Here is a 25,327-nt window from a genome sequence, read left to right on the forward strand (position 1 = left end):
TATGTATACACATTAATATAATATGATATATATTGTGAGATATAAATATATTGAAATTATTATAAGTGTATCTTTTGATTGTATTTGAAGATTTTAAAACGAAATTACTCAAGTTTTATATATATGGAACTGGGTTTTTATGTAAAAAATGTTATGTGTAAATGTATTTTTTAAGACTAATCAAACAAATTACAAAACTAAATTTAGTGTTTAAATTGTTGTTAAATATTGTTGTCTCAAAATTAAAAAAAAAATGTATAAACAAGTGAAGCAAAACAAATCTAGATAAGATCAAATTGTTGTCTTTGGTAATACCTAAATAAGATGAACACTTTCAAATGGAAAAAAAGAAAGAAAAAAAAAAGTCATACTCTTAAACCAATAAATAGAAGAGTTATTATTTCTTGGCAAACAGAAAAAAGAAAACTTGTGATGATTTTTGTGATTGATTGGCATGTTAGATTTGTGTCTTTTAATTTTGACCACTAATTGATATTCCACTATTTTTTTGTCTGAGAAAATTAAATTATATACAAAAGGGCCCCTACTCACTAGAAGCCATATATGGGACAAGAGTTATTTAAGGTTGGGGTGTTAGCCAAATGGAATCTTATTAGTTTACTTTTTATTTAATATTTTGATGCTATATAATTCAATAATATATAATGTCACTCACCTACCTTTTCAAGCATGCACTGCAATTTCCATGTACCTACTTATATATATACATATATATTAGGTGAAGTTCTCAAAATGGCCTTATCTATCAACCTTTTCAAGCATGCACTGCACTTTCCATGAACCTACACCTATAATTTTTTTATATTCAAATAAGAATAATAAATATTATATATTCAAATAAAAAATTGCATAAATTATATATGTAAGTTCTTTTTTAATTGTGATATTCTTTTGAGTGATGATATGTGACTTTAAATCTTAACTATTTTTATATGATTATGCATATGGTTATCGCAGTTAAATATGTTTTTTTTCATCAAGTTTTAGTGAATTTTGGAATTAGTCCCTCTTCGAAATTTATACAAATTTTGTCCTTCATCTTTAAAAATACGTGAATTTAGTCCTTCTTACCAAATTTTATTTAAGTTTATTTGACATTTTAAACGCATTTTATGATAATATTTGAGTTAACATTGAAGTAAAAATGTGTCAAACGGTATAAATAATTCAAATATTATCATGAAAAGTGTTTGAAATGTTAGATAAACTTAACAAAAACTGGTTAAGATAACTAAATTCACGTATTTTTAAAGATGAATGACTAAATTGGTCAAAAATTTTGAAGAATGACTAATTTCAAATTTCACAAACTTGAGGAACCAAAAACATATTTAACCATATGTCTATATTATTCTTTTTGTTAGAAGTCTTACATCGACAAGATAAAATCAAGTTATAACATATTAATGGGTGCAAATCTTATTTTACAAAATGAGATTTTGCAAGATTTGAATTAATTTTAAAATCTACTTCTTAATATAATTATCATAATCATGAAATGTCCTCATGAAAGTTTTACCTAAATCATTATTATATCATTTGTTAATATTTAGTCTCATGTTTAAGATGTATTTGTATAAGAATCGAAAGTGTTATGGTGTTGACTTTCCTTAATTATGCATGTTATGAGTTGGTTTTTGTTTTTTTTTAATGAAAAAATTAGATTAAATATATTGATGGAAGATATGATGTTTTGGGCAAAGGAAATATTTGCATGTCTTCCCTGTATTTCAACATTATGATTGTGAGAATCAAGTGTGGCACAGAGGCCTAGGAATATAGGATCTGTAGGAAGATTGTTGTGTTGTTGTTCACGCATGTGATCACATTTGGGTCATTCCAGTTTCAACCCACTGGGACAAGGAACGTGCACACAGGGAACTTTCTTCAACATTTTCTTTCTCCTAACTTTGTTCACACACACATATTTATGTGTATATATTAATGAGTTTAAATTTGTGGAAAGTTCAATATCGATTAGAGATAAGATAATTTTATAATATATAAGTGAGGTGGAAACATTATCTTACAAGTCGATTTTGTAAGGTTAAGTTAGGTTTAAAACTCACTTCTAATATGATATCAGAGTCAAGTTAGAGTCTATCTTATAGTAAAATTCATTATCTTTTCGACAAAAACAAATTAGTGTAGTTACAATTAAGAACAGACATGTTAAGAAGAGCACGGTTTAATGTGTAATCAATAACCATTCAATTTTGTAAACTTGATCAAAGAGAACTTTAACCACAAGAAATTTTACTATTGATGACTTAAATTAAATTATCTTATTCTTTTATTAAATTAAATTTACAATGAATTTTACAGTCATTCTAAAAGAGGTTAGGATAAGGTATTGTGTTTTTAGATAACGTTAAATAATATTTTAAGTTGAAGTTACATTAAAATGTAAAATAAAAAAAATTGTAAAAGTACGAGTGTGATACTTTTGCATTGAAATATATATAACAAAAAATGTTAAAAGTAATGTGACATAATGAGATATAAAACAAAAATAAGATAAGATTTCGTAGTATAACTGAAGATGACTTTAAAAGTCATTTTCATATATACAAGAGATTATATAACAATATTTATTTAATGTATCATATAATTTTATTTGTGGATCATTATTAATGTGAGATAGATACAATGTTATCTTTTAAAATGAAAAAAAAAAAAAAACTTAATGTGAAAATTTAAACAATTAATGCTCGAGGTTTTGAATTTTACCAATTATTAATATAACAAAATGAGTTATCACTTATTTAAATATTAACCTAAATATATTTTTGAAACAATGGTTAGTAAAAATTATTATATAGTATTATTTGTAATTAAATAATAATATAAATATTTCAAATTCATCAAATATTAATTAATGTTCATAAAACTGTTGAAATTATATATACATATTACCAATTTTAAAAAATTACAAACTTTTTTATTACAATTTTTCGGTAAAAAATTACTTTTATCGCATAAATTGAATGAGGTGTGTCATTTTTTTACTATAATTAATTATTAGTTTAGATTCAACACACCTTGTAGGAGAAAAGCATTACTTTCATATTGAAGAAATAATATAAAAGAGTAACTTTTTTTTTCGTAAAAAAAAAATGTATAAGGAGATAAAGTATCTGCTTATTTTGTATTTTTTAAAATTGTAATTATCATAATCGATTAAGATTGTCTCTAACCATACTTCATTAAAGTTTGATCAGTTAGAATTATAATGTATTTAGTCAAGTATAATACGAAATGTAATGAACTAAGATATAATAGAAAGGAATATATTACATTATGTTTCTATCTTTGTTGAATTTTTATTTCGTAATTTTAAGGTCTGGTATTTATTTGTCAAACAATCGTTTTTGAAACTAAGGAGAAAAGATGAAATTTATTTATTTATTGTCTAAATTAACTACTGTAAATTTGAACTTTTAAATAATTTTCTATGTTCAGTTATAAAGAAATAAAAAAATATTCAAAATTTTATAATTTTTCATAATTTTTATATTTCGGTTGTCTAATCAATCAAAACATAGAAGCTCTTTATGCTTCGGTTGTCTAATAAATAGTTGAGATAGAATATAGGTTAATTTTAATTTATGAAAAAAAGTTACTTTTAACTTTTTCTTATATTTTTGTAAGGAAAACTTAATTTTCTACCAAAAAAATTAAAAAATGGAATCTCAATATACATTTTTTTTTTACCAAAATTACTTATTTTAGCTGTCTTTGAACTAATTTATCCTTTTGTTGTTGGGCTGTCACTCATGTGTTGAAGTTTGTCGAATTGATTCTCACTTTGACTATTATTTTGACATAATGAGATATAAAACAAAATTTGAAAAAAGTTGGTGGTTTTGTTCTAAGTAATTTGGTTCTTGTTTAATTTTTGACAATTTATTTTTTTGTCCATAAGTGTTAAAGCTAAATAGCAAGATTTTGAGGTTCAAAAAGAAAGATTTGGGAGAGGTTAGGGTTAGGAAGTAGAGATTTGATAAAAGTAATTCTGACGAATAAAGAGATATAATATGTTCAACACTTTGTTAAGATAATAGTTATAGTATTATTTTGGTGAATTAAAATTTAAGTTAATTTTATAAAATCAACTTATACTATAAAATTTGTATTCTAATTATATATTATTATTTCTATTTATTGAAAAAAAAAATCTTACTTAATTTATAACAATACATAAAGAAATTCCCTATTTTGTGTCTACATTTTAAAATATCAATTTTACCTTTTAAAATATAATCATTTATTAAATTTTTAAAAATTGATCGTTACTTTTACAAACTTTTTTAAAAAATCGTCTATCTATACTTTTTTTTCTATTTATCAATCATTATTCTCTCATATTTTATGATATATTTCACTTCATTTTTAATAAATATAATTTTATTTTATACATTAGTTTAAAAACATTACATTATCATCACCTACTAATCTAATATCATGTATATTTAAAAGATGTGTATATACAGACACGACAGCCTCTGTATGTACGCTAGTAGTTATAAAAGCAATACCTGAAATATTAATTATAATTATAAAAGAAATGATTACAAAATCTAAAAATTAAAATGATGAATAAATAAATTTATATTAATAAAGAAAAAAATGATGGAAAAAATATGTATATAAAATGAGGAAAATGATTACTTAACCATTATAAAAAACAATCCCATTTATCAGTAATTATAAATAATTGAATTATATTTTAATTTATATGAGATCTGTAACATAAAAGGTTACTGATAAACTTTTATTTTAAATAAAATATTCTTCTTGTTTAGAAAACAAAATTTACATTTTAGGAGATACTTTCAATTTTTCTATTTTTTTTTTTTTTGTTTAACATAATGTTTGAGTGGGACAAACCTAATACCATTTTATTTTTCTGAAAATGTAATCTAATCGTATACAATTGCTTTAACAAATCCGGAACTCAAAAACACACAATTACTTTTAACATATTTTAAAATTATTATTATTATTATTAAAATTTGATAACTCACTCCTTTATTCAATTATAAACAACAACAAAAAGTATTATCTCATGTCCTTTTTAAATTATTTCCTTCTTAGTTAATCTATTTCGAACAATATCCTTTAATTATAAGACATTATAAAACTTACAAATTGAGAATAAGAAATGATTTAATATTTAAATAACTATGTGATGTGAATGTAGTGAGTGAATATTAGTATAAAAAAATTAGGTTTAATTATTTTTTTGTCAATATTTTTATTTAAAAATGTTAAATTGCTCATCCAATTTTATAAAGTTTCAATTTGATCCCAATTTTTTAAAAAATGATGTAATTTTATTATTTTTGTTAGATTTCTTAAAACGGATAAATGATTTTTTATCAACATTAAAGTTGTTAATAAGGATAATTTGTTTTATTGATGTAATTATAGTGCCAATTTTGATAAAAAATCGTTTATTCACTTTAAGAAATTTAATGAAAATAATCAAATTGCATCAATTTTATAAAAATCATGACCAAATTAAAACTCAAAAAATTAGAGAACCAATTTGAAATTTTTAGACAAAAATAGGAAAAAAAATAATTAAACCAAAAATATTTATGATAACTTTTTGGATTCTAGCAAATTCTCAGCTTACTCAGTTAATATGCCACTAAACTTGAAATAAAGGATATAATAATATAAAAATAATAAGTTGAGAAAAAAAAATCACGACAAAAATACAACAAATTTCATTATTTATTTAACTATTCCATATTTTTTTAACCAAACAAACAAAACTATTTGTCTTATTTCCCCATCTAATTTCTCCTTAAACAAACCACAAATCGTTTTTTATTTTTGTAAGGTCACAAATTATTTTTATTTTATAAGGTCTTCAATTAATTCAGCTATATATCATGTGTAAGTTTATTTCCATAAGTCCATGACATGTTTTATTAATTTTCAAGATTGATGGATGAGACATTAGACATGCAAAAAATCAAATCCAAAATGGTAGGCACATGCCATGAGTGCAAAAGTCTTCCATCAACATGCATAATTTATATAGGTCACTAGCTCACATATATCTATCGCCTATTTCGTAAAATTAACGTCTAATTTATTATTATTGCAAAAACTTTATATATACTAGAAAAATACAGGCGCGACACTGATGCTCACGTGTGTTCGTATTTTTTAAAATAATAATTAAGTGTATAATTGAAAAATAAGTAGACAAAAAAGGAATTTTTTCATATATATATATATACTAGCGTACACACAGGTATTGTCGCGTCTGTATGTACGTATTTTTTAATATACGTGATATTATATTAGTAGATGGATTAAGTTAATATATATAAAATAAAATTATATTTATTAAAAAAAATATATATTGAAAAAATAGAAAATAACGGTTGATAAATAAAAAAAAAAAACATAAATAAACAATTTTATAAAAAATTTTGTAAAAATAACTATCAATTTTTAAAAAATTAATAAAATAATTATATTTTAAAGAATAAAATTGATATATTACATATGGTTATTTTAAAGTTTTATTTGACCTATTTACCTATTAAAAGTTTGTTTCATATAAGGTAATTCATTCCTGGGTACACTCATAATTTCAACCTTCTTCATACAAAAATTTTAATTCTGTAATGTATAATTTTTCAAAACGGTAAAATTTGGAATATAAAATAAAAAATATTTTTTTGGATTATATAATTCATAATACATCTTTTATATTCTAGATTATACATTCTTAAAATATAAAAAAAAATGTATTTCAGATTCTATATTTAAGGATATAAAATAAATAAATAAATATATATATATATATATATATATTTATATATATATTTTTTAAATTGTATATTTTGAAAAGCAAAATTTAGATTTTAAATTGTATAATTCAGATTTATTTTAAATGCAGAAAGAAATATATGGATTTTCATATAATGATTTCTGATTTTTTCAAAATTTTAAGAATAGGATTTTCATATTAAAATTTTCCTGATTTTTTTTAAAATAAGATTTCTAAAACAAACATATTTAGAACATATGAAATATATTTTGAAACAAATTTTATGGAATAATTTTTTTTAAAACAAACTTTCTCGAACTTATATGCAATCTTTTAGGATAAACTTTCTGAAATAAATTTCTAAAATAATATTTCCACAACACATTAGGTATGCTAGCTAAAACATTGTTTTTAAAACAATATTTTAGGGAAAAAATTTAGAAACACATGAAATACATTTCAAATCAACTCTCAAAAAATATTTTTTTCTTCTTCTTCCTCTAATGCAACAACTATACAGAATGAGAATGCATTTATTATTGTCCTTACATCAAAACAACTATTATAATTAATTTGTTTCAAGCATAAATGCATTTTAAAATTGATTTCAGCATGATAATTCGTTTACATATTTAATCATGACATAAAAAAGTTATAACACACTCACCTATTAATCAAACTAAGCTAACGTTAAATTTAAAATCAGATAAAAGAATGGCATCCATTTTAGGACAACATATAACATTAATTTAGTATATTAACATTACTAAGTGAACTATCATAATTTTTGTATTAAACAATAAACAATCACATAAACATACAATGTGGTAGTTCTCTATGAAACAATAATTGTTGTGTATTTTAAGTGTGTCAGATAAGTAAGTGCAAGTTTTTTTAGTAGAAAGGACTAAGACTTACGGGAAATGGAAATATTTTTTGGTGAACATATTGCTAATATTCATATTTGTTGTATGAAAACAAAGTTGTGGTTTAGCAAATTGATGTGCACATATAAATTTTACTATGAACTGTGGATCACAAAGTTGCACTTGGAGTATTGTTATGTTTTATCTTTAGGATGTGTATGATTTTGTTCACTTGATTAGGTTGGTTTTTGTGTTGTTATGGCCATGGTGCTAAGCTTTTGCATCTATTTGTATTTATATGTACATGTTTTCTTTTGTAAAGAGATTAAAGCATCTCAAAAGTGCTAATCTTTTATTTTATTTATTTAATATTTGCTGATAAAAAGAAATACTAGTCCACATGTTTCTCTTATAACATGTATTATCAATTAATCACGTATATAATTCTAATATAGTCTATTATAGACTCAATTTATAAAATATTAATGCATTGAGTCAAGTACTCAAACTCAAAGTCGTGCACTTGTCATGAAATCATGAAAATTGTCACGATCGACCTAAATTTACCAAGTTTCAGTCCTTAATGACATGGTCAATTCATTTATAGCATCGTCATAAGTGGCATTTTTCGCCCAAAATCAAAATCGCACTATAAGAACCTTCTTCAACTCTCACCACCTAAATTTCATTCTCTATATGAGCCTACACATTTAATAGAGTTGGGATAACTTCATAATATGAACATTCCTCCATATGAAATGCCATATCCATACAATTCTTACAACATCTATAGCCAATTTTTGTTATAGTTTTCAGTATACATTCAACCACTTAAAACAATAACCATTTCATACCATTGGTACTCCTCATTCACATCACATATCCACACATGAGTTAAACAATTTACAATATAGTACTCGGTAGACAAATCCCACTCTTTATACAATTCTACATTAAAAATTATCACAAATTCATCATCCTTCCATGTATTTATTATATTTCAACATTTTAAAATCATATTCTATTCAATAAGTATCATCCTAATCATAAAAGCCCCATATTTCCAACCATCACATATCTCTTCAACCATTATAGACTCGCCTAGCGAACTAGGCTCGCTTAGTGGTCAAATGTCCCATGCCTCCCCGTCATTTTAAAAATTAATTCTCGTTAAGCAATTTGGGCCTTGAAAGGTTGTTTAAATAGAGCTTGCACAATGAGCTCTAACTTTCCCAGCTAGTAAAAGGTATTGAAGCTCTTTGTGATTCTATTTTTAATGCTTGCTCAGCAAAGGTTTAGCTCGTCCATAAACATCAAATGTGCATCAAATTGTCAATTTAGCCTACCTCACTCCTCTTCCCTGTTCCTTGGTTCATAAAACATAGGTACAACATTAAAATTTTGAGAGATAGACCAATTTGACCAATAAATACACTACACAAGTTTTCAATCAATTCAACCAAATCACACAATTTTCATTCATATGTGACTTTACTATAGTAATGCACAAACATGGACATTGAATCCTATAAATTCATTCATACTACTTAGAATATTAACTTAATTAAACAATGTTTGCATAAAACATTATTAGCTTTCCTTATCTAAATAGACACTCCTAAATTCAAAAGATGTTCCATCCAGGTTCTAACTCAAACATGTTGTTCTACCTAAAAACTCTACTCAACGATCAGAATAAACCATTACAATCCCAATTGATAAACAAAGATTCACCTTGAGTCCTTTAACATCACATGCAACCCCTACACATCCACTCACAACAAGTTTACTCACAAGTCTACAAAGAAGAAAAAATGAATTTATTCTATTCAAAGTTTTGATAAGGTAATAATATATTTCGTCGCCAAAAGTACAATAACGTATTTCAGGTTTTAAATATATTAAGGATATTTTAGAGTTCTAAAAGAGAAAAAAAAATTATTTTCTAAGAACACTTACGCTCACAATGAACTAATTAAGTAAGTTTGGTTTGATGATATAAAAAATCAATTAATCAATATCTTAGTTTATAAAGTTAATAAAAATTAATATTAAAAGAGGTTATATATATATATATTAAATAAAAGTGAGCGATTAATTTCTCTTCAATCAATCTACTACAAGTTTTCTCCTACCCATTTTATTTGTGCTACACAACTATTCTTAAAATTTTAAAAATACTAAAAATAATTATTAAATAAAATTTAGAAAGAAAAAAAAAAACAAAAGTTTGGGTTTTATAAAATATAATAAGCATAAAATTTTCTCCGATGAAGTCTCAAGGTCCTTCATTCTTCGCTTGAGTATGAAGTAATCAGTGTGAGAGTAACTGACTTCGTTACTCTGATGGAGTCTTACGGTCCTCTTCTAGAGAAGACCCGAGTTCCTCAACCGGGGCTCCAAAAACTCGCTGTTGAGTCCATTTTCTCTAAGCTTAGATCCGCGCCAAAACATCTCGACCCGGAATCCGAACCCGGAAGACGTGCCATTTTCCTCTGCCTCACCTCGCCGTCTCCTCACGTCGTCGACCACTCCGTCCGCCACCTCTGCCGCCTCGCCGCAGACTCAGTCGTAACCGTCGCCCGCGCCTCGCTCGAGCTCCAGGCCGCGCTCGAAGGCTCCGAACCGAAACTCGTGCCACTGTTCGTCAAGGGATTGGGCTTCCTCGCTCGCCACGATTTCCGCAACAATGCCTCTTCACATTCAGCTTCTTCTTCCTCTCACACTCACCCGTTCGTTAGGGTTAGTCACTCACCACTTTCAACGTGCAAGTTCAAATTATTGAGTTGAATTAATTTTAAGTAGTTTTGCTATGTGAAACCTTGTTCCAGAGGCTTGAATGAAATGTGATATTTGATTTTATTCAATGTTTGGCAGGTGTTGTTGTGCCGGCCAGAGGTTCAGTCTGAACTCCTGCAGCAGGTGTTGCTGTTTATGTTTCAGAATAAGCCGGTGGGAATGGTGCGCGTTTGTGAGTTTTTAAGGCCGTTGTTGGATGTATCAATCGTAAATTTGTTAGGTTCGGAGTCATCCTCTTCCTTGTTTGCCATGCAACTGGTATCGTCTATGTTGACTTTCTGTTGCTCTTTTCCACATGAATCCATGCCTGTTTTTAGGCTGCTAATTGAGTGCCTTAAGTATCTTCCTCATGAGGGATCTGAAGTAAGTGTAATTATGAGAATGAGCATTGGATATGTTGTGATATATTAGTTCTTTGTTCTTTATGTTTTATTCGTGTAGTGATAGGTGGAGTGAAATGATTATCTTGTTGCTGTTTTGTTGTCGGACCTTACCAGGACTACAGGAAATTAATATTTATTGTAGAACATATGGTGGAGGCGTATATAGTTGTGCTGAAATCTTTGGCTGGAAAGAAATCAGTATGTCCCTTTTAATTTAAACTTCTCATTTGCGTTCATTGTTTTTATGATGACATTTCCTACTTCAATTTAATTAATGCCTTGCTCTGGTATTTTATTGATCCCTGTTAGCAGCTGGTAACTGAAGCTCAACTGTGTGCTGTTGAATTTCTGGAAACAATTCTTTCTCTATCTACATGTCTTCAGTGGCACCACCTGGGTGGTCATGAGCCCATATGTGAACTCTTTATGCGCCTGTTAACTGTACAGAAAGATATTGGGTTACCATGGTTACCTGGCTTGTCATCAATTATTTTATCATTATTCATAATCATTGTTCAATCAGAACTTGAACATGAACAGATTTCTATACTGAAACTCCTTCTCTTGATCCTGAAGTGGAAATATGACAGTGGTATGTTTTCTATAGCTGTCTTGATTTTGAAGTTTATGCATACATGCAAGTTGAGTGCACATGATAAATTTAGGATACCGTTTTTTTTATTTTATTTTAAATGCTACATTTGTTTTCGGCATTTTCCATGGAGTTCTAAGTCGATCTCTATAGTGTTCATATTCATATTTTCAAGGAACAGAAGTTTATGAAAATTTTCAGGATACTGCTTTTGCATACTCTTTCTTTGTCTAGTTGCAAAGAATTGGGTTCGGGATTACTGGTGGTACTTGGAACTTTGGCTAAGTTTACAATATGTATACCACCTGTACCTGTTTCCATTGAAACATTTTTTTCTGGCTGCTGCTGCAAAATGCTCTTTGCTTGAATTCATGAAATAATCCATCTAATTGTGCTCATTTGATACTGCCCTTAATATCATCATTTTTTATAATTTATTTATTGTTAACTATGCAGATGCTGCTATCAGCGGGACTGAATTCTCTTTATTATTTGAAGAGACTTTGTTTCTTCTTCCCATTCTTAGTCTCATGTCATCCCCTTCCAAATCTGTTAAAGGATTGGCAACTGATTTGCTTCACCTCTTGGAGAAGCTCATTGCCAACATGTTTGTGGCTCCAAAAAATAAACCAATCGTTGAGGACAGAGTTCACTATCTCAGCACACCAGGAATTATAATTTTGAGACTTCTGCGTCATCTGTGGTATCAGGTATTTTATCCGTCATATCATTCTGTTTTCTGTTTAAACGTTTATTATATTATCTATGCAGATTATATATACTCTTTTACAGAAGCATTTATATGCTGTAGTCCTGAGTGAATATATGCAAACTCACAATTTATGTGACTGGAAAAGGGCAGTAAATAATGTATATTGTAGCTATTTATAGTTTTCTACCCCAGCAATAATAGACTTTTAGAAATATGTATATATTTTTTCAGGATGGAGAATATTCTTCCAGAACTTCCCTTCTGAAGGCTTTAACTGGATTGAATCAAAGTGAAATAATGTATGATAGACCATCATCTTGGGTTTCCGATTTAAGAGGATTCTGTCTGTCAATTGTTGACCAACGGAAATCTTCATTACCACTCTCACATTCTCAGGAAGTGTTTCTGAATGGTATAACCTATTAGCTTTTGTGAAATGGAATTATAGTTGTGTTAAAGGATGCAAGAGATTAAACTTATGTCAATGTCTGCCCTTGCAGAGATGCCCTTGATACTCGCTGCTGTTCTTAATGTTTTATTGATACATCCATCAATGGGTGCTGCTTCAGTTGATTCTTTGTCTTCCATTGCCATTGTGGATCCCAAACTAGGACTTCCTTCGTTGCTAACAATTATGTTTTACAGTAATATATTCAGAAGAAGTGATATCAATTGCCAAGATATGCTGGTAACTTATCCCTTTTGTAATGAGACTTATTGCATGCCTTACCTTGTTCTTTTGTCCCATCATATGTGAAGTATTTTTCTTCCTCTCTTACTTTTTGTCTTTTTTTTTTTGCAGTTAAAAATTTTTGAAATGCTGCCATCAATTGCTTCACACTCGGCAATGGTTCCGCTTGTTGTTCAAACTATCTTGCCAATGCTTAACAAAGATGCAAAAGTGTGGGTACATCACTAGATTGTGTAAATGTGTATTTTGTTTGATTCTTTAAAAAAAATTATTATTATTTTATTATATTATCATTCTTGCTTAGTAGTGTCCTGTTTTTGAATATAGGTGCAATTTAGCTTTAAATACTTTTCCTATATGCAGCTCATTACATTCTACGGCAACTAGATTGCTTTGTCGAACTTGGGAGACTAATGATCGAGCCTTTGGGAGTTTGCAAGTGAGCTTTTCATTTTACACTTTCCTGTATCTTCCATTGGCAGAAGTATTATTTTAAGTGGGCATGCATAATTAATGCTGAAGATGAGATGACTTGATTGTAATTGATTGAAGAAATGTAATTGTGAACTCAATTTAATTGTAACTGTTTATGAAAAGTTTTCTTAAGTGAAGTTAAACACATTGAAGTGGTGTGAGTATTCTGTTCTATAACTCTATTATTTATTAAGATGTTGTTTGTCCCATTCTTTCTAACATTTGTCCATGCAACATGTTTTTTAGACTTTTGTTAAGGATTGAAATTCCAATTATGCTTGAGTATTTTACAGTCCCTTTGCCATGCCTTCAAAATCTACTACAGAAAATTTCTCCCATAATTTTCTTTTTGCATTTCTCTTGATGTAGGGTGTCTTGCTCCCTAAAGGGTTCACCAATTACACTTCAGAGAGAGAAATTTGCATCAGCATGGCTGCTTCCATCCGAGATGTTTGCCATAAAAGTGCTGATAGGGGTGTTGATCTCATCTTGTCTGTTTCGGTATGCACTGCCTGTACTGTTTTCTTGATTATATTTTTGCAGCACATGCTTTGATGATAAATCACAGTTTGGTGTTGGAATAACCAGTCTTGCATTGAGAACCAAGATCATGTAGTTAAAGCTCTCGGCTTGCAAAGCCTTGCCTTCCTGTGTGAAGCTGATGTGATTGGTAATTTTTTTTAAACATGTTCGTGGAATAATACCATACAAAGGAATAGTAATTTATGCATTTACAACACTTTGATGCTAGATCATGTTCAATTTATCTGTTAAATGGCTTTCTGATCAGATATATTGACTTCTTTAGATTTTTACACTGCATGGGATGTCATTGCAAAGCATGTGCAAGGTTACCAAGATGATCCTATTCTTGCTTATAGGTATGCATGTTTAAGATTCCTCTGCGGACACTTATATTTTGTCGACATAGATTATAATAAAGATGGCGGTAAATTATGGAAAAGGAAATTTGTAAGTTATTTCCCAACTCATCAAATGTCAGTGACAACTTCTGAATTTTTCATCTTGGGTATCATGAATTTTCTTAAACAAAATATTGCTTTACATATATATATTTTTTCAGTTAATAAACTCTGATTCAGTATATTATTTGGATTGAGGTGTTCTTTCTCCATAAATTAATACATAATGTCCTAGTCATGAATTTTCATTCTGTTGTCTCATTTAAAGATATTTCCTGTATTATGGCAGTCTTTGCCTTCTGCTAAGGTGGGGTGCAATGGATGCAGAAGCATATTCAGAAGCATCAAAGAGCGTGCTGCCAATTGTATGGGATGTAGTTACCTCCGGTCAAGATAGACAGTGGGCAAAAGCTAGAATTTCAGCCTTGGAGTCACTCTCCCAATATGAAGTATATCCACAGATGCAAATGCTCTTTTATTGAATAAAAGAGTACTTTACACTTGTTCCTTTAATATTGTTTTTGCTATCACTTTCCAGGTATCCCAACTTGAAAACAGTATTCCAGATTTCAAAAAAATGATTTTAGAGTTGTTCTTTTCTGAAACAAATCCCAGCGTTCTCAAGGCTATGGAGGATTTTCATCTCAAGATAATAGCATATGAGCACATGTAACCATTGCTTCCTACAATTTACTTATATAGGACGGTATAATGTTAGCATGATTGAATTTTGTTTTTTTTTATTTGTTTTTATGTACATTTGCCTTAGAAATCGCCGAAGACTAGTCAAGGCAAAAAGAGTTACAGGAAGCAAGATTGAAAAATTGATGAATGTATTTCCGCAGGTTATATTCTCTTCAGGTATGGAGGTATCAGTTTTCCATTTTGTGTTCTTTTCCCAATAATTCTTGCAAGAAGAAATTCAGACCTGATAGTGGAAAAATAAAATGAAATGCTTAAATCAAGTTTTCTGTCACCAAAGGCTTAGTGGACTCTGTCTGGTTTAATATATTGATTTTCTTGTGCTATTTGCATAGGCCTTGATGTTAAGCATCTATTTACAGGAAAGATAAATGTAGCTAGAGAATTACCTGGTGCCGCCTTAGTATGTTTTTCTTTTACTCCTAAAGATGTGAATGACCACCAAACATCCAAAGTAAGATATTGACTGATTACATATATTCTGTTTAGATTTGAATGAACTTTTGATCTGATATTTTAAGTGTTCAGAGGTTAAGAGAAGTACATACTGGGTATGAACTTGCTCTAGTGGAAGTAGCTGCTTCTCTTCAGCTGTCGAGAAATATCTTGCTTGCACTGATGGCAGTGCAATCATGGAAAGGCTTTGTGCGAAGATGGATGAAGGCTTACACACTTTCATACGATTCTAAGGCACAATTGAGTGTTCTAGATAAAACTTCTAAAGCTGCTAGTGACATTTTAAAGGTCAAGATTGGTCTTTTGTCATTGCAAACCATCATTTTACCCATTTATCAGTTATCTGTATTGAATGCACTATGCACAAGTTGTCATGTCTGATATAGGTTTTGTTACATGATTTTTTTGCAGAGTATGATGGCTATGGCGGACGAGGCTATACCCAGAGCTGCTGAAAATATTGCACTGGCTATTGGTGCACTTTGTGAGGTGAGAAGGTTTTCTATCTTATGCACTCATTTAAAATCTCTAAAGATTCAGATTAATTATCATCTGTGCTGCAGATTAGCATCTTAACACAAACTGTTCTCATAAGGAACATGTGTTGAGTCGGCTCTCTAATAATGTAGTTAGCAAAGTATCTTATGTAATTAGCATAATAACATTTGATTGCTACGAACTTTGGCCTTTCTATTGTTAGGTTTTGCCCCCTTCTGTTCACACAGTTAAATCTGCTGCTTCAAAGTTTCTTTTGGAATGGTTGCTCCAACATGAACATGAACACCGTCAATGGTCTGCTGCAATTTCTCTAGGATTAATCTCTAGTTGCCTTCATGTAACAGATCATAAACAGAGATATCATAACATCACTGGACTTCTTGAGGTATTCCTGTTCTCTATTTTTAATTAAATTAAAGAAGCTATTGCATATTTTTATGAATTTCTCTTGATAGTTTGGATCGAATGCAAGTTTTTCTGGACCTTTTCGTAATTTCACCTTATTCCCTTAGATTTCATCAATCAAAATTCTTTTGGAGGTTCTAACACACTTATGGGATTATATTAAGAGGTTGTAACACACTTAGGTTCACAATTTTCTTTATAGTGGTATAGTTTAGGGGGAAGAATGCTATTACACACATGGAAGCTAAAATCAAAGTTTTAAATGGATTATCCTGTCATTTTTGTTAATTTTTTTCTAATTTGGTTCAATCGTTAGCTGAACTTGTTGATAGATTTTTTGGCATTGCATTTCATTGATTGTGTGAACTTCCAGGTTCTTTTTGATTGCAGAAGTTCCCTTGTAAAAGGAGCATGTGGTGTTGGATTGGGTTTTTCATGCCAAGATCTTCTTACCAGGGTTGAAACTTCTGCTACCTCTACTGTGATGAAAGAAACAGAGAAGGTTCCAGAATCTGAATTACTAGGAAGAATTATTACTGCCTTAGCTACAATGATACAACAGAGAACTCAATGTTCTTCTGATATTTTAGACAATCTATGTTCATGCTTTCCAGTGGGTTCATATGACATAAGTTCTAAAGTATATGAACAGTTATCTGATAACACTGAAGACTTGGAAGAAGATATCTGGGGTGTTGCTGGACTTGTGCTTGGTCTAGCTAACTCTATTAGTGCAATATACAGAGCTGGAGAGTTAGAGACTGTCATCAAGATAAAGAACTTGGTGATATCATGGCTTCCATATGTGCATTCACTGGTTGAAAAAAATACTTTCCAGGGGAAAGAATCTGAAATTGTTTTATCACTAGGATCCTGTATTGCACTTCCCACTATAGTAGCTTTTTGCCAGAGAATGGAATTGATGGATTATGCTGAGTTGGACCACATTGTGATTGGCTTTAAAGAGTTCATTTCCGAGTTAATCTCCGTGAAAAAGTCTGGCATTTTGCACCATAGTATGCTGATGGCATCATGTGTTGGAGCAGGGACAGTACTTTCTTGTATTTTGAATGAAGGTGTTTACTCTATTGAGGCTGAACGCGTTAAATGTTTACTGGAACTGTTCAGGAAATGTTACTTGAATCCTTTCCCTTCTCTTGTTCATCTTGGTGGCATGCTGGGAGTTGTTAATGCTATTGGAGCAGGTGCAGAAATTTTGGTTAACATGAATTTTCCGAAGTACTCTAGGCAGTCTGATTATCAGAAGGTAATTTACCTTTTTGATAAATATGGTACCAGCTATTTCATCGTATTTGTTTTTTTTTTCTTGCTTCATATTTAAATATTTCTCTATGTAAAAAAACAGGAGTCTTCCTCAGTAATGGGCCCTCTCCTTTCAAGTTCTGATTTTGAGCCATACTTGACATCTTTGGTGCAAGAGTTGTTTCTTGTGGCACAGAATTCTGATAATCAGCAGCTACAGCAGTTTGCTTCCTGGGTGCTTGCCTTCCTTCGGCATCATTTATGGTCTAGAGAACTTTTGGGGGTTGATAGTGATAGTGGTGTAGCTGAAACTAGTTCAAAATCTGTTTCCCATAGTTTTTCTGAGGACAATGTTGTTTTTAAGCTTAGTATGTGGCTTATGGATTTCAAATACACTGAGGTAAATGTTTTGTCCAGATTTTGTGTAAATTTTTATGCGTTTGTTCTTCATTTTCTAGTATTCTACTGCTTTCCTTTTCATCGGTAACTCTTTGTTTCTCTGTTTAATTTCTTTTCTTTGTTCGATAGGAGGTGTGCTGCTATGCAGTTTAATTTCTAACTTGATGGTTAATTTTTCTTTTTAGAATTATCCAAGCAGATTTTCTTTTCACGTTTGGGAGTTGAAAACCAAACTAACCACAAAAGCTGCTTCAAATCCATAAATCATGAAGTAAAGATTATATATAAATTTTTTAAGTGTCCACAATAAGCTAGTTGTTAAGTTTAGTTTCTTCAATACTCATATCACAAATACTAATCATTCATGAATAATATGTTTAAGTTTGATAAATTTCTTTTCCCTCCTTTTTTAGATGTAATAACCATGTTGAAATCATTAAAAGCCGATGATTTTATTATTCCTATAACCATAATAAGATTTTGTTTTAATTTTTTTGTCAAATAAAAGATGCTACCATGTATTATTTTTTTACTTGGCGACATTTGGTCAGGGATTTACGAAGAGTGTTTTTTTTTTTTTTTTTATATGTCTCATCACTGAATTTAATATCACACTTTGTATGTTCATCTGCCCTTTTTAATCACTGGCTTAAACAATAAGATAATCATGAATTTTTCTTGGTCTTGGTTATTCTATGATATTCGTAATTTCATTATTGTTTACATTGTTTTGTGCCACTGCGTAAACTGAATTCAGCATAGTAATAACTTCTGCTTCTCCTATTAATTATTTTTTTCTTTGATTTTAGCATGGTTATATATGATAAACTTCCCATGCACATCTATATTTTCTATTACAATAGTTTTGTGATATGTTTTTTCATTATTATTTCTCACTGTTCTCATTTTGTTGTGTCTAAATTAAGCCTGAATCTGCTGTACATAAAGACAGAGTCATTTCTGTGTTAAGGTGTCTCTCTAGAGCTCCCAGGTTGCCAAGCTTGGATTGGGGATCAATTATTAGGCGTTGTATGAGATATGATGTCAAAGATGTTGAATTGCTATCCAAAGATTCTACTTGCAAGAATGGAACTCTTAGAGAGGAATGCACCATGTTTGCAATGGCTCATGCAAATCAATTTGATTCGCTTCTAACTTTTCTTGATGAGCTATCTGACTTTTCCAGATTCAGGACACTTGAAATAAATCTGCAGTCCTGTCTGCTAAATCATCTAGCAGACCTTGTAAAAGTATTTTCAAACTCCAGGCTTGAGAAACTATTTGGTGACGTGAGCAATCACTTACTGTCTTTTACTTCACACACAAAGTTGGGCACCTACCACAAAAGCTTGTTATGTATTTCATGCTGGAAAGGTCTCTATGAATGTCTAGATGAGGTTTCTGCGGATACATCTGGTCACATATCTCATATTGAGAGGTGCATGGAGGTTCTATTTACTTTATTACCAGCAGTTCAATCTTCTGCAAGTGTAGTTTCAGGGGATGTACATACTGTAGAGGAATGGTCTGAGGCTGTAAGATGCTTAGGGAAGGCTCCAGAAAGTTGGCTATTGGATTTCCTGAAGGTATGGTGTGCATATGTGATATATTGTACAATATCTCTTCATCTAACTTTCCCTTGAAAAATATTGAGATCTGTCACAATAATAGTAGTAATCTCTTACAATATGTGATCATTTCTATTGTTTATTGCCTGTATTATTTTGAGATGTTTTGTTGTTTACTTTAAGCTAATTCTTCTTGTCATCGATTCAAATTAATTGAGGTCAAGCTTATTATTTGATACATATTGTTACTTTAAACCAGTAATCTAAGCTGACATTTGAATTCACAGGTTTCAAATGAGGAGTTTGTTCAGAGTGCTGGAAAATCTATTGAAGTCAAGAAAAAGGTTTGTGCTAAGATCAAGCTTGTGAAGATCGGGTCCCTTTCACTGAGTGAACTTGGAAAAATGAAATCCTACATTCTGAACTCTCAATCACAAGGTTAGTTTTCTTCTTTGCTACTCAATGTTTTGGTTTTAGGCAAAGGAAAGCTCAGATCAATTTGGGCTGAAATAATTGATGGTTCACATATCAAATGTCAATACTATAGGTTTAATTTTTTCAGGACTCTGGGATGTACTCTTTGAAGTTGTGGCAGCTTTGTACCATGCGGAGGGAAGTATTAAAAAACAGTGGCTTATTGATGCTGTTGAAATTAGCTGCGTATCCAGTTTTCCGTCCACGGTAGTAGTTCCTTACTGATTATCACAACTTATTTATAGTAACCTTCAGGCATGTCATGGAAAAATTCAAAAACTAAATTCAACAAGAATTGGTTCGCTATAAGGGTTTGCGTTTTCTTTATTTTGAAAAGAATTAATACATTAATTTGCAGACATTCTGATAAACAAATGATTGTTGAAATTTTTTAACGAAATTATTGTCATTATAATGATAATGTCGATTAAATATACATGAAAAACTCCATCTGTTGTATCAACTTGAATTTCATGGACAAAATTATTAGATTTTTTCCGCACAGATTATCATGTGATATTTATTGTTCATATTGTTTCTGTCTGATTTATTTTCAAGTGACTAGCAATTACTATGTTATTCCCTGATATAATTCTATATCTTTAGAGGTCATTTTGAACAAACTTATCTACAAGTATTTAGAAGAGGAAAGTTAGGAAAAATGAAAAGAACTTCTCTATAAGGTAAAATCAACTCACATAAGTTAAAAATCAGTTTTCAGAGAAACTAATATAAGAGAGTTTTTTAAATGTTAGTTTATGCTCAAGTTCATTTTATCTTATTATTATTTTTTTCTTCTCCTATAAGTGCTTTTGAAAAAGCTACTTAAGAGGCTGTACAGAGCTATGTTGTACTCCTTGATAACCAGGTTGAATTGTTTTGGAGCGTACTTTGTGCAGGCTCTGCAGTTTCTTGGTCTGTTATCTGCTGCATGCTGCAAGTATATGCCATTTATGATCGTGGACCAACAAATGGTAGTGAATGATCTACCAGTCACCCTTGTGTCGCTTCTAGCAGACCAAAACTGGAATGTTGTTGCTGAAACTGTCGTGTCGCACCTCTTTTCATCCACAGAACGCATATACAACTGGGCTACGCAAATAGCAGATGGTTCCTATATTCCTGGCTCGCAACCCATCGATGAAAGTGAGAATCAAATGGCTGTTTTTCTGCTAAAAGTGATGCATCATACATGTGTATTACTTAAAAGCTACTTGCCATTAGATAAGCAACTTCGGCTCTCCAACATGGTTGTTGCTCGAGAAGGAAACTATAGTTCCGAAAATAAAAGATTATGACACTGAAATTGTTGTATACTCAAAAGAACACCCTCACCATGCTGCACACAGCATGATGTTTTAGTGAATCGAGCTTTGGCATTCATAAGAATGTGGTGAATTCTAAGCTATTTCTGTCATTATTTATTCGATAATGCAATTGAGAGGACACAGTGTTGAGCAGAAGCCAACCGTGTGGAATGTCTCTTACAAATCATGGAGCTGTACATTCTCATCTCAATGCACTAAAATTCGGCAGAAGCATAATGCAGGTTTTACCATTATTTTCTGTTCTTCTTACACAACCCTTATTTACTATAGTTCTAGCCCAGGGATTGATCACAGAGATATGTATCGCATTTCAATTAAATTACACAAGGAAAATTATTGGGTTCCGAGCCCTTGATTTCTAAGCTTCCATTGGAATGCATAGTTTTTCTGTGAGTATACAAATTCACATATTGGTTGAAAATCTGAAAAAGTGTTCAAAGGTTGTTTATGTGAAAAAATATTATATTTTTATGAAGTAGATAAGTGTTGGCTGTCTATTAATTGTTTAAATTCCATACATAATAAAGTAGAAATAGAAGGATTGTATATTGTTAATATTGAGAGTGTTGTTTCACAACAACTGTGTTCTTTATACTCTCTAATAAATCAACCACAACTAGCATTTCTTGTAAATGTTTCTTGAACTTTTCATCGGTTCACACTTTTCCTCGTAACTTTTATCAATCAGAAGTTTTCTTTTTTGAGGTTGTAACACACTTTTGTCAAATACAGAGGTTCAACAAAATCACGTCATTTGTGATTCAAGGTTCACACTTTTCCTCGTAACTTTTATCAATCAGAAGGTTTTTTTTTTTTTTTTTTGAGGTTGTAACACACTTTTGTCAAATACACAAAGTATCAACAAAATCACTCATTTGTGATTCAAGATTGACATACGTCTTATAAACAGGACACAACCAAACAAGAAGTCAAACTTCGAAGTTAACATTACAACTAACTTTTTTATTTATTTATTGTATAATAATTAGTAACAAAACGAAGATTTTTCTTTTTAACTTTTTGCTACATTTTTTAAAAAGTTCATAAAATATAAAAAAAATATTAAAAATTACAACGACAGAATAGACAATAAACTTAGATGATAAAATACTTTAAGATTATTAATGAGTCAAATAAAGTTAGAAAACGAAACAATGTGAAAACAATGTCATCTTACATGTATTAAAGATTTTTTTTTTGGGTACATCTGTAAACATTTAATAAATTAGTAAAATATATGGAATTAAAATAATAAAAAATAATAAAAATGTCCAATTCTACAGCTAATTTTTGAGTCACAAAATCTGACATCGAAGAAGATGAACTCACCTAAATTCTTCCATCATGGTAACCCAGAACTCAAATTTTCACTTCATAACAGTACAACTCTGCACCCAAAACCTGATATGTTGTTTTTTCTTTCTCTTCACCAACATGATTCGTCGACCTTCAATCTATCTTCCCACACTATTTCAATCATTCTCCAACTCAGCTTTCACTGAAAAAACCCTTCTTTCTTCTTCTTCCTCTTCTTCTTCTTCTTCTATTCTCATCACTCTTCATGATTCTCACTCCAAACGCACTTTGAGTCCCTTTTACAATCTTCTCCCTCCGACCCAAAACCCCAACAACATCGTAAACCTCATCTCTTCGATCCTCAAACACAAAAGTTCTCACCTTTCTCTTCTCCAAAATAATGACATCAAAGGGATTCTCCCCCACTTGGGGCCCCATGCAATTTCAAGGGTCTTGCTCAGATGCCAGTCTGATCACACTTCAGCCCTCACTTTCTTCAATTGGGTTAAAAAAGATTTGAATATCACACCGACTGTGCACAACTACTGTGTACTTCTTCACATACTTGCTTGGTCTAGAGTGTTTCCTCAGGCCATGGAGTTATTGTCTGAATTGATACAAACGGTTGAGGTTGAGTGTGTCTCTGTTTCTTCAAATGAGGACATTTATGAGAATCTTGTGGCTTGTACAGAGGATTGTAATTGGAACCCTGTGATATTTGATATGCTAGTCAAGGCTTATGTGAAGATTGGAATGGTTGAGAAGGGTTTGGAAACTTTCAGGAGGAATATTGAGTCTTGTTTTATCCCCAATGTGATTGCTTGCAATTGTCTGCTGAGTGGGTTATCTAGGTTTAATTACATTACTCAGTGTTGGGAAGTGTATGAAGAGATGGGAAAACTTGGAGTACACAGGAATGCTTATACTTTCAATATTATGACCCATGTTTTATGCAAAGATGGAGATACTGATAAGGTGAATGGATTCTTGGAGAAGATGGAGGAGGAAGGGTTTGAACCTGACTTGGTTACATATAACACACTTGTTAATAGTTATTGTAGGAAAAAGAGATTGGAGGATGCTTTTTATTTGTACAAGATCATGTATGTTAGAGGTGTGATGCCTAATTTGATCACATACACAACCTTGATGAATGGTCTTTGTGAAGAAGGGAAGATCAAGGAGGCTCATCAGCTTTTTCATCAGATGATTCACAGAGGCATAGATCCAGACATTGTGTCCTATAATACTCTTGTGTGTGGCTATTGCAGACAAGGTAAGATGCAAATGTGTAGATCAATATTGTATGAAATGATAGGAAATAAAATTTCTCCTGACAGCATCACTTGTAGGATTATAGTTGATGGATATGTTAGGGATGGAAAACTTGTGTCAGCATTGAACACTGTTGAAGAGCTTAAGAAATTCAGAATTAAGATTCCTGAAGAAGTATATGATTATCTTGTAGTTGCATTGTGTAAGGAAGGTAAGCCATTTGCTGCTAGAAGTTTTCTGCACAGGATAATATCTCAGGATGGCTATATACCTAAAATGAATACATACAATAAACTGGTTGAGTCTCTATGTGGATTCAATAATGTGGAAGAGACATTAGCTTTGAAATCTGAGATGGAAAAGAAGAACATGAAAGTGAATATTGTTGCCTATAGAGCTCTTATAAGTTGCTTGTGTAGAGTGAAGAGGACTCTTGAGGCTGAAGGTTTGTTGGAGGAAATTATGAGTTCTGGTATGTTACCTGATGTAGAAATATGCAGGGCATTGATAAAAGGGTATTGTGAGGAAAATAAGGTTGATAAAGCTGTGTTCTTGTTGAAACTCTTTGCCAAGGAGTTTCAAGTTTATGATAATGAAAGCTACAATGCAGTTGTGAAAGTGTTTTGTGATGTTGGTAATGTGACAGAGTTGATGGAGATTCAGGATAAGCTACTGAAAGTGGGGTATGTTCCTAATAAGTTAACATGCAGATATGTGATCCATGGATTGCAGAAAGCTATGGAGGTAGATGATGAGATTTTGAACCATGGTTAGTTTGAGGACTAATGTTATTTTGAAACATAATTTTTGACCTAAAGCAGTTCAGTTTTCGAATAGATGATGCTGGAAAATGGAACATGATGACATCCAAAAGCCAATTTGTATGTATATTTTCTGCTTTTCCTTTGTATTATTTTCCTTACTGGTTTTGAATATTCTTTGCAAGTGATTAATCCCTTCTATGTACTTATAGAATAGTGTTTGTACAAATCTAGTGTTCTGGATATGGTTGTATAGCCTAGATCTTATTCTTTTTCATGTAACAATGATGTTTGGTTTTTAAGATAGAAAATTCATTGTGGTGCTTAAATGACATCCTGTTCTTGAAGCTTAAATTTGGTCCTTGTGCATTCTTCAAAGTATATTGAAAATACGTGCAATTGAAGGCATTAAAAAAGTATGAAATATGCAAAAAGTGGAGACATGAGTAAATACATCATGTGATAACAATGATAACTTATGTTTTTGGTCTAGTTTTTAAATTCAATCTCCAAAGCTAAAATAAAATATTTTCCTTTAATTTTAAAATTCTTTTTCAATCATTTTCAAAATCAAGTGTCTTCCTACTTTTCACATATACTCTTTTCATCATCACGATTATACTTAAAAAACTAAAATAAATAAAG

The 25,327-nt window shown here is 30.5% G+C and overlaps 2 protein-coding genes across 5 annotated transcripts; both read left to right on the top strand.

The window, feature by feature from the left end:
- Positions 1-9,965: 9,965 nt before the first annotated feature.
- RST1 (ARM repeat superfamily protein) lies at positions 9,966-21,825 on the top strand. Of its 4 annotated transcripts, none has more exons than XM_028068438.2 (25): positions 9,966-10,425; positions 10,561-10,845; positions 10,980-11,063; positions 11,175-11,457; positions 11,914-12,167; positions 12,401-12,581; positions 12,670-12,857; positions 12,972-13,072; positions 13,224-13,299; positions 13,704-13,835; positions 13,923-14,004; positions 14,143-14,215; positions 14,547-14,706; positions 14,796-14,926; positions 15,027-15,118; positions 15,295-15,413; positions 15,488-15,703; positions 15,827-15,904; positions 16,116-16,298; positions 16,692-17,585; positions 17,685-17,981; positions 18,907-19,566; positions 19,836-19,986; positions 20,111-20,229; positions 20,922-21,825. In XM_028068438.2, exons 1-25 carry the CDS (start codon positions 10,030-10,032, stop codon positions 21,318-21,320), a joined length of 5,634 nt encoding a protein of 1,877 aa, XP_027924239.2. In that variant the 5' UTR covers positions 9,966-10,029; the 3' UTR covers positions 21,321-21,825. The 4 variants fall into 4 exon arrangements, with proteins under 4 accessions (XP_027924239.2, XP_027924241.2, XP_027924240.2 ...); XM_028068440.2 differs by having other exon boundaries at positions 15,322-15,413; XM_028068439.2 differs by having other exon boundaries at positions 11,178-11,457.
- An 822-nt stretch (positions 21,826-22,647) lies between these two features.
- LOC114181091 (Pentatricopeptide repeat (PPR) superfamily protein) lies at positions 22,648-25,036 on the top strand. The gene has a single exon (XM_028067432.2). It carries the CDS (start codon positions 22,695-22,697, stop codon positions 24,693-24,695), a length of 2,001 nt encoding a protein of 666 aa, XP_027923233.2. The 5' UTR covers positions 22,648-22,694; the 3' UTR covers positions 24,696-25,036.
- Positions 25,037-25,327: the final 291 nt, after the last annotated feature.

This window comes from Vigna unguiculata, chromosome 4 (genome assembly GCF_037176805.1).
Source record: "Vigna unguiculata cultivar grain cowpea cultivar isolate G323 ecotype 2 chromosome 4, ASM3717680v1, whole genome shotgun sequence".
Classification (NCBI taxonomy): domain Eukaryota; kingdom Viridiplantae; phylum Streptophyta; class Magnoliopsida; order Fabales; family Fabaceae; genus Vigna; species Vigna unguiculata.

What these genes read in the sequence shown, in the direction of transcription:
- RST1 (XM_028068438.2), top strand. Translation starts at nt 10,030, where the DNA reads ATGGAGTCTTACGGTCCTCTTCTAGAGAAGACCCGAGTTCCTCAACCG. An exon ending in TTCCTCATGAGGGATCTGAA is followed by an intron (nt 10,846 to 10,979) that starts GTAAGTGTAATT and finishes GGACCTTACCAG; the next exon opens with GACTACAGGAAATTAATATT. An exon ending in TATCCAGTTTTCCGTCCACG is followed by an intron (nt 20,230 to 20,921) that starts GTAGTAGTTCCT and finishes TACTTTGTGCAG; the next exon opens with GCTCTGCAGTTTCTTGGTCT.
- LOC114181091 (XM_028067432.2), top strand. Translation starts at nt 22,695, where the DNA reads ATGGTAACCCAGAACTCAAATTTTCACTTCATAACAGTACAACTCTGC.